This window comes from Corvus moneduloides, chromosome 12, assembly GCF_009650955.1.
Source record: "Corvus moneduloides isolate bCorMon1 chromosome 12, bCorMon1.pri, whole genome shotgun sequence".
Classification (NCBI taxonomy): Eukaryota; Metazoa; Chordata; class Aves; order Passeriformes; family Corvidae; genus Corvus; species Corvus moneduloides.
Genome location: NC_045487.1, coordinates 6730883 through 6747682, shown reverse-complemented (window position 1 = coordinate 6747682; position 16800 = coordinate 6730883). Strand labels below are relative to the sequence as shown.

Sequence of the window (16800 nt, the reverse complement as noted above, 5' to 3'; positions counted from 1 at the left end):
TTGCAAGGCAAATGTTTCACGGAGCAGTCCCACCTCCCCCAAGGGATGGGGTCTCACCCAGCACTGTGCTTAGAGCCAGCTCACTGTGGGACTGCCCAGGGCCATCTGTGTGCTGGTGACTCCGTGACAGCAGTGACAGCCACAAGGTTGCTGGGTGGTCGGTGGCAGAGAGCACAACCAGTAGCGTGTGCAGAAAGGGCTGCAGGCTTTACATAGGGACAGCAACCTCCCATCTCAAAAGCTTCCACTAACAGGGAGGAGGGAGGTAAAGTCTGCTTGAGTTTGGAGTAGGCCTGGTGATCCCTGATGGATATTCATCAGCATCCTCAACTTCAAAAGACCTTAATCTAGTTAGGAACAGCAGAAAGCAGCAATTAGCACATTGCTGATGAGCAGCTCGAGGAACTGCTAGAGAGCAGGATTTCATTACCTAGCCCATCTTCTCCCAGGCAGCAGGGAGCTTTTGTTACTCAGACTTGGAAAATTTTCTAGAGCTGAAGCAGCAGTGAACCGTGAAACTCCCTTTGATGGTTTGTTGTGGGGTCACTGAGGTTTCCCAAGCACACAGACCCAGCTCAGGGAGGCATTAAGGGCATGCTGCCTTCCCCAGGATATCCACCTTCACTAAGTCTGCCTCTGGGATGCTGTCGTTGACAGCGTGCGGCTGATCCTGGGGCACAGCCAGCAGAGCATCTGAGGGACCAGGACAGGCCCTGTCAGGGTAACTCCAAACACCCAGCACTGCTGACAGTGTTAGCTGCTCCCAGACCTTCCCATCTAGGAGACTCTTGTTTTAAATGTCCAAGTTTCTTTATTAACCTGAGTATAACAAATATAACATGTACACAGTATAAAAATGAACACGGAACCTGACATGTACAGGTACAACGCAAATACATGAACTATACAACGACCAGTTCATTGCATGATAATAATATATTAAGCATTTCATTGCTTGGAAAAAGCAAGTTTTGATCATAAAAATTATATCCTGTACCACTGAAATTATACAAAGTACATTCAATACTGAAAAGTGACTCAACAGAGCAGGACCAAGGCATGGCCTGGCTGCTTAGTGTTACCTCGGGCCAAGACTGTACAAAATTAATCCAGACCCTTCGCTGGAATGAGTCTTAAGAACTTAGCAATTAAATTAAGAAGTACAAAGTGTTTCAGGGAGGGTATTCTTCTCTTAAAAGCATGTGGAATGTGCTTTCGGCAGGACCAACAGGCTTCGGCAACATGCAGAGGGTGCAGCCTGGCACAGCTCTACGCGGGCTCCGAGTTGATGGGTGGCAGGTTTTGGTGCTTGAAGTACTGCACAACTTGCTGGGGCAGCTCTGCCAGCACAGCTTTGGCCAGGGTCTCCTTGGGGACCTGTGAGCCAAAGGGAACCAACACCAGTGTTAGGACAGCCACAGGGGACCAACCAAGCAAACGTGTCTGGGCTATCCCCAACTCCAGATCTTCGCATTTCATTTAATACCCCCTAGAGTCTACTGATAGCCAGCATTTTATACACCTGGGATTATTATATTCTATACTACCCTTCCCTCCAGGACATAATTCACTGGTACAGAGGAATAAAACATGCTGGGTCATGAAAGGTCAGAAAAAACAGGTATGAGTACCAGGAGGTGAAATAGAAAGACACCAGTAAGTTTCAGAAAAAGGGGAAGATAAGCACAAGCTGCATCCTTGGCAATCAATCCTGTGCCAGCAACAGCCTCTGCCCAGAGCTGTCTCCTGGATGATTGCAATGGACCATTCCACAGAGGGGATATGCAGGGCCAGTGCCACCATTGCCCCTTCCTACAGGGGATCAGGGGCATAGGGCTCACACTCAGGACAACTAAGCATGAAGCCCTTGGTGTGTGGCACATCACGGGTGCTGGATGAAACCTGTGTGGGAAACACCAAAACCATCACAGGACTGTGGCGAGGGACGTGAGCCCAGTGCTGCCCCACCCTGCTGCAGGAACCCAGACCCTGCTCTGAGTCACTGGTGTTTGCTCCCACCCGTCTGACAATGACAGGGGATGGAGAAACAGGGGGGAGCTCAGGTCCCACTAGAGATGCAGAGCCTCTCTGTCCCTGCCTGCAGCGCTGATTTATGTGATCCATGCTGGAGCATCCCTGAGGGATGGTAAGACAGAGTAAGACAGGCAGGTACCTCTTGCTTCTATCTACCTCTACCATGGTTGTTTGCTTCCAGGGTCATTTCCAGGCTTGACACCCCATTGCTCCCTGTGATCACCTCCCCGCTGCCCTCACTCACGTTGCGGAAATTCCGGAAGGGCACGAACTGGACGATGTCGCGCACGGCCTCCTCGCCGGTGTAGGAGCGCAGCACCCGACTGTCCCCATCCAGGAACTCCATGGCAGCAAAGTCAGCATTGCCCACGCCCACGATGATGATGGACATGGGCAGCTTGGACGCCTGCACCACGGCGTGCCTCGTCTCGTCCATGTCGCTGATCACCCCATCTGTGATGATGAGGAGGATGAAGTATTGCTGTGGAGGGGAGGGCACAGGGTCAGACCCACTGGGATGCCAGCACCCTCACACTGCAGCCAGGGCTCACAGTGAGGGCTGTGAGTGGACAAGGTGCTTCACATGTCGAGGGATGGCAGGTCCCCTGGGGATTTGGGAGTGAGGTTCACTATTTCCCAGGACAGCTAGCATCACTCCCTTTAGCAGAACCCAGAAATTCAGGGTTCCTATTCCCCCTGGCTTTTGAAAGATCTTGAAGAAATAACAAACCAAGTCCCACTCCTAAATATTTTTCTGAATTACTGATTTATTGTACTTAATGATGCAAAAAACCCAACCTCTAAACTGTACAGGACTTTTATGTCAGGGCCAGGAGGAGTTCAGAGCTGGGACATGAGCCCAGCTGGGAGATTAAATCTCCCCCTGCCTGCACACAGTGGGGTGTGTTTTGGGGTGCTCCCCATCAACATCTCCCTGCACTGATGGGAAGCATCTCCCCTATTGCACTACCAGGCTGTGGGGCCATCCCATGCTCAGGGCTTGTCCATCTCCCGTAAAAAGCCATGGGTATGAGAGGCACTGAGAGGGGATGCAGAGGGTACCAGCAAGCTGGGGGATGACAGAGCAGCAGCATCAGAGGCTGCTCTCCTTCCCTTGGGAAAAGGAGGGCACCAGGAGCAGTCCTGCAGAGCTGTGGAAGGATGAACAAACAAACAGATGGACAGATGGTCCTGCTGGACTCAGCTCAGCACATCTGAAGGATGTGGACCCCCCAAAATCCCATCTCCTCCATCTCCAGGGAAGGTAATGGCTCAATTTTGGCACATTACAGAGCTTGTGTGTGCTGGAGAAATGACGAAAACAAGCACTTAAGAGCATTAAAGCCTTTTGTTCCGCTCCTCATTCTTTCCATTTCCTCTGAAAACCGCTAGTGCAGCGTCCTGGAAAAGCAAAGGAGGGAGTGCTGCCCCAAGCCTGTTTTTCTGGTCTTCCTCCAGCCCACATCTCCTGAAACCTTCCCTAAGCTTCATCTTTTCTTGATGGTCTCCAGTGCTAAACTCCAAGGCTGCGCAGAGCTTAAACACAACCTGACGACAGAGGTGAGGAGGTTTTCCCAAGCCAGACCCTTCCCCACTCCAGCCCCTTTTGATGCATTAACCCTGCCTACACAGCACTGCCCAGGGTTTAGTTTTTATCTAAATATGAACTTTTGAGAGCAAATCATGGTGAAACATAAGTTTGCAGAGCAGATCTGCAACATGTGAGTCTAGAGGACAAGAGTAAACTTCAGGAGAGGACCTGCACTGGTCATAACTGGAAGCAGGACTCAGACCTCACCCTGTCTGGGAACGCGTATAGGGAGGAAGAGTATAAAACCTTGAGGGGAGCAGCTGAGAATGACTTTAAGCTGATTCTCCCCTTCCCTGCCTGGCCTCTCTACTGGAAACATGGAAAGGGCTATTTCCCTTTGTTCCCTTTTTTCTGTGAAATCCGTAACATGATCAGAGAAAAATGCTGGCAAGTATGCAGGAAAAGGGGTGGGGAGGCAGAGCTTGTCAAATGTTTATCACAACATATTTCAGAGGTCAAAAGGAGGAAGAGCTGATGCTGGGGATCAGCTTCAAAGCCCAGGGGCTGTGTAGGGGCGATGAGCATCACTATTAGCAAGGGAGCAGCGGGCACTGCCAGAAAGCATCAGTGGGAGATTCCCCAAGGAGCAGCGACAGTTTTGGCAGTGTCAGTAAATGACAGCAGGAAAGGGGTGCTGGTGGCACCTCTGGGCTCCAGCTGCAGCACCCAGCCAAGCCGCAATCAGAGCTGCTGGTGCACAGGGACCAGGCTGGGGGGTCCATGGCACACCAATCCAGCAGCACCTGCCTCCTTTCTCATCCTTTTGTTGTTAAAATGGCCGACCTCTGCATCCACGTGGGCTCCTGGGATGATTCCTGATCCATTTGTTAATGATATCAGCAATTAGGTTCAGGAGGGTGAGCGGGACTTGAAGGGATTGGCAGCATTAAACAGCATGAGGTAAGAAAAGGGGCAGTTTGGATGCAGGGACCCTGCTGGAAAGGTGAGTTTTAATTCCTCAAAGCTTATTAATCCTTCCCCAAGAGACAAATGGTGTAATATCCCTCTGTCCCTCCCCCAGCCCCAGGATGTTTTAGTCTCCCATCCCTTAAGAGCTGAGGGCTCTGTTTGTGATCTATGTTGCTATGGAAAAACTACAAGGTTTTTTTGGTTTTATTTGAAATGCTGGGAGCAAGCGAGAGCGGGAGGAAGAGGAGGGCAGGTCCAGGCAGCCACTGAAGCTGTCAGCACCAGGGGTGGCTTTGATGCACGAGCTGAAGATGAGATGGAAGAGGAGAAGACCCCGGGGGAGTGAGATCCCTCATCAATAACGCTTTGTGCTGCCAAAAAAATGCCCGAGCCAAGCCAGGCTTGCCTCTGACGGCACTATTAGTGCCCATTATTTAAAATCTCCCTTGATTAAACTATTAGTGCCAGCAGAGGGGTGCAATTTGCATACGATTAGCGCCTCTGCTCAGTGCTGAGCCCGTGGGCTCTCCCTCCCCCACTGACAGTGACAGAGAAAATGAAAAAATGAGGAGCGACCTGGATCTGTGCTGAATTAAACCAAATTCCGTATTTCCTTATGCCTGGAGCTGGGAAGAGCAACAGCACTCACAGCAAGGCTGGAAAAGGTCCTCGTGGGGAAGAGGTTTCAGGTGTGATCCCACTTTGTTCCAGGCAGGAATCAGGGAAGCTTTTACCCCAACATCTCCTGCCATGCAACTGATGATGCCCAAGCTGAGCTGTTTTGGCCAGCAAAACCCAGGGGCCAGATCTACCATCCTCCATGGGCAGCCTGCTGTCACATGGACCCAAGGGAGCTCTATCTTGCAGACTTCTCATGCTCTTCACACCCCTAAGAGGACACCTTGGTCACCACTGACAAGACTGGACCCACAGAGAAGGGAAAGACACAAAACCCAGCTCAGGCTTTGTGTTCCCCTGCCCAAAGCCATCAGGACTGCCATCACGTTACGGAATCTTACGGACTTACTGATGCAGTTTCCTGTTGGGTGGCTTGAGCTGCAAAACGAGCCACGTGGTTGATGATGGGGGAGAAGTTGGTGGGTCCGTAGAAGCGGATGTGGGGCAGGCAGGCAGAGTATGCTTGGACAATGCCCTCCACACCTTCAGGGAAAGCAGAGAAACCAGGCATTACAGAGTGTCACAACCCAGTTAGGAATCATTAGCTCATGCTGTCATGGAGCTGAAGTCAGATCTATTCCCCCCTCTTCCTGCCTGACTCATCCAGATCCACGAGTTTCTTCCACCCCAAATTTCTGAATATTCAAGCTTTGCTCTTTGGTCACTCTGCAGTGGGTCCTCAGACCTTCTGTGGTAGGGAAGCCTTTGTAGTGCCCACAGTCAATGAAGGCATCCTTTGGGACTGTGAAAAAATCTCAGAATCAGCCAAGGAGGAGGAGCAAAAAGAAAAGCAACTCCTGGTCTCTGAACATAACCAAAAAACAGATAGAGAGGGTCCACAGTAGCCCTTACCACTTCGGATCTGAGCAGTCCTTCAGCCATCACTGTGAGCAGCTCTCAGCTGCCAAATGGAGCATTAAGTCTGAATTCCCCATCTGCTAAACAGGCCCTGTGTTTCTTTCAGCCTTGCTGGGGGAGCAGACGGCTGGTAGGACACACCAGACAGCAGAGCGAAGGCGGATTTTACACAGTCTGAATCCAGTTGCATTTTACCCTGGGCCTTCCTACACACCCCCAAATTTTCTCTGCTTTCCTCTGAGTGTGCCTTTAGCATGTGCTCTGCTTCACCGCTCATGCCTGTCTCTGAACACGCCTTGAAAGACCCCCATGATCATAGAATGGTTCATGTTGGAAGGGACCTTTGAGATCATCTAGTGCCAACCATGCTGACGTGGGTGGGGATGCCACCCACTAGATCAGGTTGCTCAGGGCCCCATCCAACCTGGCCTTGAACACCACTACGGATGAAGATGTCATTGAAGAAATGCAGAGGAAGGACAGAAAGCACTGAAGGCACCTAAGGAGTCCTAAAGGCCTGGTAGATGCTTACCTGAACAGAATGGATTCCTGGGATTGAAGTTAATGGCAAACTCATGGGATACCTGTGGAGAAGAAAAGACCCAAATTAACTTGCAGGGCCAGTGCAGGGCAGGCAGCTCACTAAGAGTTTAGCTGATGCTGCAGGGCAGGTTTAGGTGTGATGCTTCCCTAGAGCAGAAACAGGTAGTCACAGAGTTATGGTCCATCCTGCTGGATCAGTGACACCTCCCAGCCCTCTGCTACCCAAACAGCAAACACAAACATGGTCAGGGCTGAGCAGCACTTGAGGATGAACCAGTTCCCCAGCGCCCCCATCATGGAGTCTCCTGAAATTATCACACCATACATTCTTCTACAGTTACCAAAGCAGGTTTGTCTCCGTGGCTTCCCACTGGCAGCCCCGAGGGGAAGCAGGCAGAAGGGAGGCTCTCAGCCAGTTGTGCCATCTCACCAGTCACTAGGAGAAATGACTTCATCCTATTACAGGTTATAAAGGGAGAAAACCCAAACTCATCACAGGGAGTCCACTCCTGGCAGCATCTCCATTCCCCATCTCTCTGCAGGAGGATGATGCCACAGCACATCCAAGATCCTTTAGCTTTTCCACCACCTCCTTTCAAGCTGAAGGAGAGGGTCTTGTGGGACACTGGCAAGAGCAGACAGCCCTCACACCTTGATCCCTGGCCTGATGCACTGGACAGCAGTTGCTTTGAACCTGTCTCTGCCAGCAAAGGCAGCGCAGCAGCCCAGCTGCAAGAAAGGGCTCCTGGCTGCCAGTATGAACCTTTCCAGTGCTGGTGTGGGTCAAGAGCCTGCTTGTGGAACAGCCACCACATGTGTGGGGTTAGGCATTCCTCACTCTGCTCCCAGCAATTTAGGCACTCTAAGAAGCAAACAAATTCTCAGGAGCATCAAGGATGTGCAACTGCCTCTTCCAGCACCTCTGAAAGTTGAAGGGGTGATTTGGGCTTTCAGGCCACCAGCTCAAGGACTCTGAAACAAAAAGGTCCCACCCTCTTCATGCCAGCATTACAAAACAAGAATATTGTCTCTCTCTCAGAAGGGTGGAGGTTTGCTGAGCTTTTCAGCAAGGGAATTGCTTGGGGACACGCATATTCCCAATGCTGGCAAAACGAGTGTCCTCCAAAGCGCCGTCTGAAGCCGGAGTCCTCCCAAGGCTGCAAATGCACCACGCGTCTGATTCAGACTTTCCAATTATGCTGGGCATTGTGTCAGAAGCAGCAGAAACTGTTTTTACAAGAGGCTGTAGGGTGGGAAATAGCAACCAAACAGAAGTAAAGTCAACCAAAAGTCTTCCCTGTGCTGCAAAGCTGATGGGCTGCCTGACTGGCCACAGCCTGCTCAGGTCTCTCCGGGCCTGCAGAGCACAACCAGGAACACTCGCAGCCACCAGGTTAGAGACAAGCTGAATGCACAACTGTGTTTTGCGAACACCCCTTCTCACAGAAGCCTTGATTTTGGGCAATATACCCAAATTCAGCTGATTTGTGGTTGTAATGGGCTTGCTTCCTTTTTTTTTAAGAAGATATTCAAAATTCTGCCACAAGTATTTATAGACAAGGCAGGCAGAAATATTTCCATGTTTTGCACTGCAAAAGAGGGGTTTATCTTTCTTTTAAGAAGCAATGAAATGGTTTGAAGCTGCGTTCCTCACTGTCTACAGAGCAGAACCCCTACGTGGCAGAAATGTTGCAAAACCTCCTCTGGAGTTTATGAATTTTACATATATATATATAAATATATATCTATCTCGCTTTCTCTATATATGTATCTGCTAAAAAATCAACAGGAGGGCTTCAAAATAACAAAAAATTTAAAAGAAAGGATGTCATTCTCTATTCAGCTTGTACTTTGAAAACAGTTTCTGTGGAGTCCAGTTAAATGTACATGGAGCACCTACAGGTATCCCATTCCCCAGAAACTCACAGGGAGAAACTTTTGAACCACCCCAAAGGGTACGACCAACCTCACAGAGGGTTCTCTGGCATCCCCCCAAGGAATCCCACCCCTGCCATGACTCAGTTTCCCTATATATAAAAGGCAAAAGGATGGGGGTTGCACATCGGTGAAGCCACCAGCTTCCTTTGGCTGATCCCATCTCCCAAATCCAGGTGACCGGTGTGGCTCCGACATAAAGAATCCTCCTCTCTGCTGCTGCCTTGCCTTTGCTCAGCCCCCAGAAACCACAACCCATCTGCTCCCCTCTCCTGTTCCCTACTAGGAAACCACTCGAGGCTCTCTACAGAGCTGTTACACGGCAAGATGTTCTTTGACATTTCCAACGCGACTTTTGTGTGCAAAACATCTTGCTCCGATGGGCGCCTGAGAAGCGTTGGGGGAGCCATGGCAACGGGAGCACAAAGCACCATTTATACCTCTGTATCTCTTGGCAATCTTTACTTGGGTCTGTGGGTCCCTGTTCTCTGTCCACTGTCACAGGTTTTCACAAAGAGCTGCTGCTTTGGCTTTGAAATTACCCAACAAGCCTTGATAGCCAAAAAATCTTTTAATGAGTGAGTGGAGCCAGTGATGCTCAGAGAGAGCTGGGGTGAGATGAAGCCCCAGGCTGGAGTGGTGCAGGGAGATGCACCAGGGATGGCCCCACTGAAAACACAAGACAACTGATGAGTCATGGGCGACCTGCAGGCATGGGCCAAGCACCTGGGGAGGGAGAAGCTGCTCCCCACTGGGGTTTACTTAGGCTTAGAAATCATTCTGGGCAAAAACAAGGAGTTTTTTTCTGGTAGCTTTTACAGAGCATCTCCAGGCCCACAGGAGGCTGCAGGAGGCACGTGCAGAGCCCTCAGCCAGCATCCTCAACCCAGTATCCACCTCCAGTCTTGTCAGAAGGGCTGTTTCCAACCCAGCAATGCCTTTCCTGTGGGCACTGACTCACACACATGGGCAGCAGAACGGGATGCTCACCATGATGATCCCGAGCTGCTGTGCTCTTTCCATCCCTACTGCATTTGCCATTCCCATTCTTCTCCCCAAGTAATAAATCCCTGGCAGCAGCTGGCTCTTAGACCTTGGAAGCTGCCTACCTAGATTTTCCCAACAAAAGGGATAAAGTGACAGACCAGAGACATTTGCAGGCCAAGGAGGATGAATCAGCCCCAAACTGCACATGGAGGGATCTCCTTCTGTGGCTGGCAAACAGCAAGAGCTCCCACTTGAGTCATATGAATTCTGGCTGCTGGGAGAGCAGAGAAAAGCACAAAGCCGGAGCGGGCAGGACATCCCCAGCCACGAGGGCTGGCAGTGATGAGCTTCCCAGCCCAGTTCCCAGCTGCTCATGACTTATGTGCCCCGCTGTGCTCAGCCTAGAGCACAGCTCCCCTCCCACAGAACACAAAGGGCTCGCTGAGATTCAACCCCAGCCTGAAGCTGGGAACGCCTCAAAACCAGTGAGCAGAAAGAAAATGCACATGAAGGGCGTGAGCAAAGAGCGGCCAAAAGACCCAGCCAGTAATTAATGATGGTGGTGTCCCAGCACATTGTCTCAGCCATGAGAAGATGCTCCCCATCTGCCAGCCAGGCTGCAGGAACAGCCCCATTGCCCGCCCTCCAGATGAGCAGGATGCACAGCTCAGCCCTTGCAGGACCAGTGTCTAATCCTAACCAAAGATCAAGGTGGGTTTTTGGGAAAGCTCCTCTGCTTCAGTCCTTGCAGGCTCTGCCTGTGCAACATCACATCAAGGCTCCCCTGCTCCCAGCCCCCTTCCAGACTTAGCTGCCGTCTGACACATGCATCCAGAGGCCTTTTCCCTTCCCCAGAATTGTTCTTGCCTTCTGCCAGGAAAATGAATCAATGCCTGGCTCTGCCCATTAATGCCAGGGAGCTGCTGCTTTCATGCCAGTGCAGAATGAAGGAATGGGCTGCTTATGCCCCATCCTTGCCTTGCTGCCCACCCACACTGACACATCTCACCGGCTGAGGCTCCACATCTGCCTATTCCCCCTCTCACCAGCAGCTTTTCCCTGACCAAGCCCTGGCAGTTCTGCTCCTGCCCAGGCAATATCAGGACAAACCCATCTCAAACACTCAGCACTTCACCTTCCAGTCTGGCGGGAGCTGGGCGCCGAATCCCAGAGCAGGAAACATCTTGTCTCTAAAGAGAAGGAGGAAAACATATGGGTGTACTGACACACACAAGGCAGGCTTGCACAGCTTCTCCCAAAACATACAGTGCTTTTAAATGGGAGCTGAACAGAGAGAATAGATATTCCCCCCTGAATTTGATCTTTAGAGGAAAAAAGAGTCCAGCTTTGCTCTGTTTCCCTTAGAGACCAGGAGCATCCTCTTGCCCAAACACAGGCGTCCCTTGCAGGCATGTAACCCTGGAGATTTTAAAAAATAAACAATCCATTTTGGTCACAAAAGGCATCACAGTGAGAGCAAAATACGTCTGTTTTGTTTTCTCTATCAGTGTCTGAGATTATGTTTTTCTGATCTTCTCTCCACTCCACTGGATGCCTGAAGAATGAGGCAATCTGGGATCACAGTAAACAGTAAACAACAGCAAGCTGAGGGCACCTGCCCCCAGAAGATGATGCTCCACCTCTGCTAACAATCCACAGCAGCAATGGGGGGAGAGGAGAAAGCCTGTCTCAACCCTCTCCTCCTGCACCCCAATGTTTATGGTAAATAACATCCTTAAGGTATTACTTAGCCCTGCATCAAGGCAGATGCATCCCAGAAGCCTCTTGGCAAGCCAGGGAAACATCTGCAAATCAGGGGTAGTGGCAGAAGGGCACGGTGCTTACGAGTCATAGTCCTGGATGATCTGGCCGACAGCCCAGATGGCCGACAAGTACTCGTTTGTCCCCAAGGGGTTGATGTAGTGCAAAGAGGAGGGTTCTTGGGGGTTCCCGTTGGAAGCTGTGAAGTCAATCCCAACCTGGAGGACAAGAGAGATGCATAAACCTATCCTCTGTCAGCAAATGCCACCAGAGACCTGGCCACCAAGCCTTCACTGCTGTGAGGCCCACACACAGTTCCCTCAAACACCAAACCTCAAGTTTTTGAAAAAGTTTAACAAAATCCATTTCTGCACCTTCCCTGCAAAAAGCTGATTAAATACTACCTTAGGCAAAGTCATTCACTCTTACAGCTCCACTTTTCATCAATGAGCATCACATAAGGTGTCCCCAGGCAGCCCCTACTCCTGGAGCAAGCCATCACCACCTCCAGCTCAGGACTCTCGCTGCCCATCTCCCAGGAACTGAGCAGCCCCATGGCACCAAGGCAGCCAGGGCCATCTGGGTATTTGGATCTCAAGGTCTTTGACCAAAGAATAACAACCCTGAGCAGATCTTTCCCTGTAGGCAGGAACATCTGCTCTTCACCAGGCTTCCCCAGAGACCAATATATGCTGAGCTCTCAGGGGACTCTGTCAGGAAGGCACTCCTTTTCCTCCATCCTCAATGAGGCTTTCTATTTAAAGGCATTTGTAGAAATGCCTCAGACCCAGATAAATCTGGTCAGAAGAGGCGAGATGCTGAGCCACCCAATTTGATATGACTGGGAAGGAAGAGTTGGGAAGAGGCAAACCCAAAATAACTCCACTGGCTAAATTGAGCTCAGGGATTCTGAGGGAGATTTTGCTCCATATCCATCATGGGAGAGGGCAAATGGCAGTTTGCCTGAGAAGGGACCTTGGCCTGGCTGGGATAAGAAGACATCACAGCCCAGGACGTGCCACCACCTTGTAGCAGGCTGGCTGGTAAAACAGGCATGTCAGGATTACTGAGCTCCCTGCGGGCTCTGTGGCTCACAGGCAGGAGCACACAGACACAGGGATGGCTCCAGTAACATTAAGCTGATGGCACGGAGTTGAGAAGGGTCCTTGAGTAGAGTTCCACAGAAAGCAGTTTATTGCTACAACCTGTGAAGGGTTCTAGAGGCAAATGACCCCGAGCACGTCACAGCTCGAGCTCAAGTACAGGGGTGTGGCTAACACCAGGAGCCAACCGGGCAATCAAACTGGGGTGCATTACCATAACCAAACACGGCATCCTGGGAGAGGCTCCTTTCCCTCACCATAACCACTAAGTCTTTGGCACCAGAGGCTGTCTTACCAAGAGCTCTCTCTGTCTCTTGTACCACAGGTCAATTGCCCGCCACATGGCAGGACAAGGGAACACGTTTTTAAACTGGAAGAGGCTGGGTTTGGATTGGAGGTAAGGGAGAAATGTTGCACGATGAGGGTGGTGAGGCACAAGTTGCCCAGAGAAGCTGTGGCTGCCCCATCCCTGGAAGTGTCCAAGAGCAGGTTGGATGAAGCTCTGGGCAACCTGGTCTAATGGAAGTTGTCCCTGCCCATGGCAGGGGGGTGGAACGAGATGATCTTTGAAGGTCCCTTCCAACCCAAACCACCCTATGGTTCCACAAAGACCCAACTTCTTCATCAAACAACTGTACGGCCTCACCAAACCTGTGGTTCACTTCTGTAATGCCCCTGCACCCAGCTCTGGCCAAGCCACCATGGCCAGAGAGCAAGAGGGAAACTGAGACACAGGGTGGGGGCTCAGTGAAGTCAGCCAGGCAGGGGCCCTGCTCATGCAAGCAACGTCATCAAGAGCAGGACTCGGGCAATGGGTCTGAGAGGGACACAGCTGGTCTGCTTCCAACACTAGGCATGTGACTGGGTCCAAAACTCTCTTCTCTGTGACTTCAGCCCTTCTCTCCCCTCCCCCTCCCTCGGTGGGGAGGACACCAGTGGCCTTTCCAAATTGCAGGGGGTGTGTGCAGCATCCTCCTTCCAGCTCAGGTGTTTCTGCAGTGGTGCACCCTTCGGAAACACACCCTTTGGACCAAAGATGCCTTGGGAGGAGGAGGAGCCCTCCAATAACCAGCAGATCTTTAGATGGGGGGAAGATTTCTACATTCAAACCTAATTCACGCAAGAGCTCTGTACTACCAATAAATTCACTGATTTTCTCTTCTATTCACTCTCCAGCACCAAGACCAAAGCACACATAGGCAGAACAGCACACAAAAAGCTCTCCCAATCATTGCTGTTCCTATGGCAACTCTTCCTCCTCCTCCTGCTCTTCCCCCATCATGTTTTCAGATAAAACAACAAAATACAAACTGAACTAACTGCGAGTGCCTGCGGCTCTCTGGATACTGCACGAGAAAAGTTTGCAGAAATTGAGAACCCCAGTTCTGCATTGTGGTGATTTCACTCAGGATTGTCATGTTCTTGCTTATTTACTCCTGATAAGCTGTGGTCCAGCTTGAAAGAAGGTGGAAATGTCAGTAAAAACACAGAAAACCATCTCTTTAACATCCCAAAGCCTCTCATCTGGGTTCAGAATAAGGAGAGATTCCATAAAAAACCATGGGTGGTTAAAGCCTGAAGTGGGGAGAGAAGTTGGTGACATTTTGTGAAGGGTCAGAAGGTCTTTTTGAACATCTGGCCGTCAGCCAAAGTCCAGCCAGCGCCCTCCATGCTACTGGATGTACCTGAGCATCCCCAGAATCCCCAAACCCACATGGTTTAACAGCAAAACGGGCAGCTCCTCACTGTCATGAGAAGTCACCCCAAGCTGGTGCCGAATCTCACACAGAACCTCCCTCCCCAGTTCTGCCCATTACACAGCTGTTACTATCACTGGGCAAGGAGAAGCAAAAGTCCTTACGGTAAACATCAGTTGGCAGCCTCCCAGGATGTAGTCCAGGAAGGAGAAATCTCTGGTTATCTGAAAGAAAAAACAAAAAACCAGTGTTTCAGCAACTGTCATCATTGTCATCATTATTCAGGCTATGCAGGGCCTGTCCTTGGAAACATAAGGGAGGCAGAGGCAGAAGGGATGGGGGAGCTCTGAAAGACCCAAGCTCAGTCACGAGCTGAAGGAAACATGTCAGTGACATACTCACTTTGCAGGACTTGACAATGATGATCCCAGAGTTCTTGTAATTCTTTTTCTTCTTTTGCTTTTTGGGGTTAATGCACTCTAGCTCGAGCTGTAACACATAAGATAGACCCTGGTGTGAGAGCAGTGCTGGGCTGTGCCATGTGGCTGCAGATGCCACCAGCAGCATGTCCTGGGCATACCCTCCCTCCAGTGCTGAAAGAGAAGATTTTATTGCCAGGCTATAGGTTGCAAATCCAGAGGAAAAACGGGCTCAGTGTCTGCCTCTGGCACCCCCATCTTGTGCAGTCCTAGACAGGGCACTTTCATGCCTCAGTTTGCCCAGAGAGGAAACTCAATGCACCATACACAGTGTTTTACACGCCCCTGTGCCTCAGCCAAGATCTGCTGGTTTGCAATCCTAGTGAAGGCAGCAGTGCAAAGCCCTGCTATCCAGGGGCCTTCACAACACACCTTCAGGCAGGAGGCATCTGCCAAGGACCTTGGCCAGCACTTCTGGGGAAAATGGGGACACCTTTGGCACAAAACTGGTGTGGAGCTGCATAGGACCTGCACTCCTGGGAACCAGGCTGCCCCTGCTGCAGATGCAGCCCCACCAGCAAGTCACACCTCCCCTTCTGGCCCCCCAAACCACAGGGCACCCCAAATAATGGGTGCTGCTTCAGACATCCCAGCAGAGCCTGATTTTCAGCAAAGTCTGCCTTAGCTCTCTCTAGCTCAGATGTTTTAACTACAACCATAGCCAGGGTCACTCACGGTGCGGGGGAAAGGAGAAAGGAATCTGGACTTGGCTTCTTCTCAGCACAGGTTGAAGGTGCAAGTACCAAAGTCTGTCACCAACCCCGAGGAGCCTCTTCCCCATTCTTCCCCAAAAGCATGTCAGCACTTACTGGAGAGGCATCTTGGGCTTCACACAACCTGGCCACTGAGGTCTGGAACTCCCCGATGAAGTCGTGTCCCCCATCACTGTCATAGTCGTAACACACCACCTGGGGTGGAAGGAGCACAAACCAGCCTCAGACACAGGAACTATCTCCTGCAAGGAAACATGCTGAAGTCCCCAACCTCTCCTGCTGGAGACCCCAAACAAGGTGTTTTTTGTTGTTTTGGACATTTGTTGCTTTGGGTTTTTTTAATGAGCCAGTCATGGGGGTTTAGATGTTTAACAGTCAGTCCCAGAGGCTGATCCCCACAATACAAGCCAGAGGGCTGCCCCTTACCTTTATCAGCTTCTCCATATCTCCATCACACAGTGACACCAAAGGCACAGTGAACGGCTTCCAGACAGGGTCCAGTGTGTATTTGATCACCTGGGGGTGTGAGCAGAGGGATGCTGTTACAATGGGCACATCCACAGGTAGAGATCAGGACAAAGCAGGGACACACCTCCAAAAGTGACCCTGAACCAGGTTCCCAGTGGGACAGGCCAGGCAAGGCAAGCCTGTCTCAGCCCTCTCCTGCCTCCGTAACTGAGACACAGCAGCTTCCCCTCCTCAGGCTGCAGAACGTGTGAGTTAAACCAGGTTTGTTTTCGTTGCATTGGGTGATTTATCCACCTCTGGGAGCAATTAAACGAAACTGCCTGAGAGAACAGCTGTGCCACCCTGGGCAGCATGGCACAGCCATGCCCAGAGTACAGCCTTGCCCAGAGCACAGGCACAGCCACTCACCCCACAACTCCCAGGCCAGCAGCTACTATATATGCCCTCTGCATCCCACTGCTTGCCCCCTACTCATTGCTTACAGCCCCCGAGCACCCAAACACAGCCTGAATCCATGTGGGGTCTGACCACCACGAAGATGGAGCAGCAAGATGCTGCAACCAGCTCTGGAAAGCCAAAACATCCCTGGGCACATTAAGCTCTCTTGTCTCATCTGTGTAACATCTGCTGCCTGAGCTGGAGAAATATTAATTGATGCTTTTTGACATTTCCTGAGAGAATGCATTCACTCAGTAGAAACCTAAGCAAACTCGAGCGGGCTCCAGGCACACGCTGCGTACATCGGAGGTGCCTGCGGGGCAGGCAAAGATCCTCTTTCACAAAAGGTGTGGTGCTCACAGAGAGAGAGAGTCACATGGATATTAAGAAAGTCAGGCATAAGCAGCAAATTAACCCTTCTCTGTTCAAGGCAAACATGGGGGATATCTGGCATGGAGGACCTTGGATCTTTGCAGCTGGAACAGTCACAGCACAGAGCAGCGAGGAAGAGATTCATGGCTGCTGCTGCGGGCAAACAGCTGCACGGGACCTGGAATGGGCATCTTGTTTGACAGCCAGGCTCTTACTGAGAGCAGGGGAAACCTG

The 16800-nt window shown here is 51.1% G+C and overlaps 1 protein-coding gene across 2 annotated transcripts in view; it reads right to left on the bottom strand.

Moving 5' to 3' along the window:
- Positions 1-788: 788 nt before the first annotated feature.
- The window catches only part of CPNE2 (copine 2), a 44857-nt gene continuing 28845 nt past the window's right edge, over positions 789-16800 (bottom strand). For both annotated transcript variants that reach the window (XM_032121900.1, XM_032121901.1), the window contains exons 7-16: positions 15715-15804; positions 15385-15483; positions 14499-14585; positions 14261-14320; positions 11381-11514; positions 10671-10725; positions 6603-6654; positions 5562-5695; positions 2279-2515; positions 789-1377 (exon numbers count right to left, since the gene is read on the bottom strand). In XM_032121900.1, the coding sequence (XP_031977791.1) occupies positions 1270-1377; positions 2279-2515; positions 5562-5695; positions 6603-6654; positions 10671-10725; positions 11381-11514; positions 14261-14320; positions 14499-14585; positions 15385-15483; positions 15715-15804 (1056 nt within the window). In that variant the 3' untranslated portion in view covers positions 789-1269. The remainder of the gene's footprint in view (positions 1378-2278; positions 2516-5561; positions 5696-6602; positions 6655-10670; positions 10726-11380; positions 11515-14260; positions 14321-14498; positions 14586-15384; positions 15484-15714; positions 15805-16800) is intronic.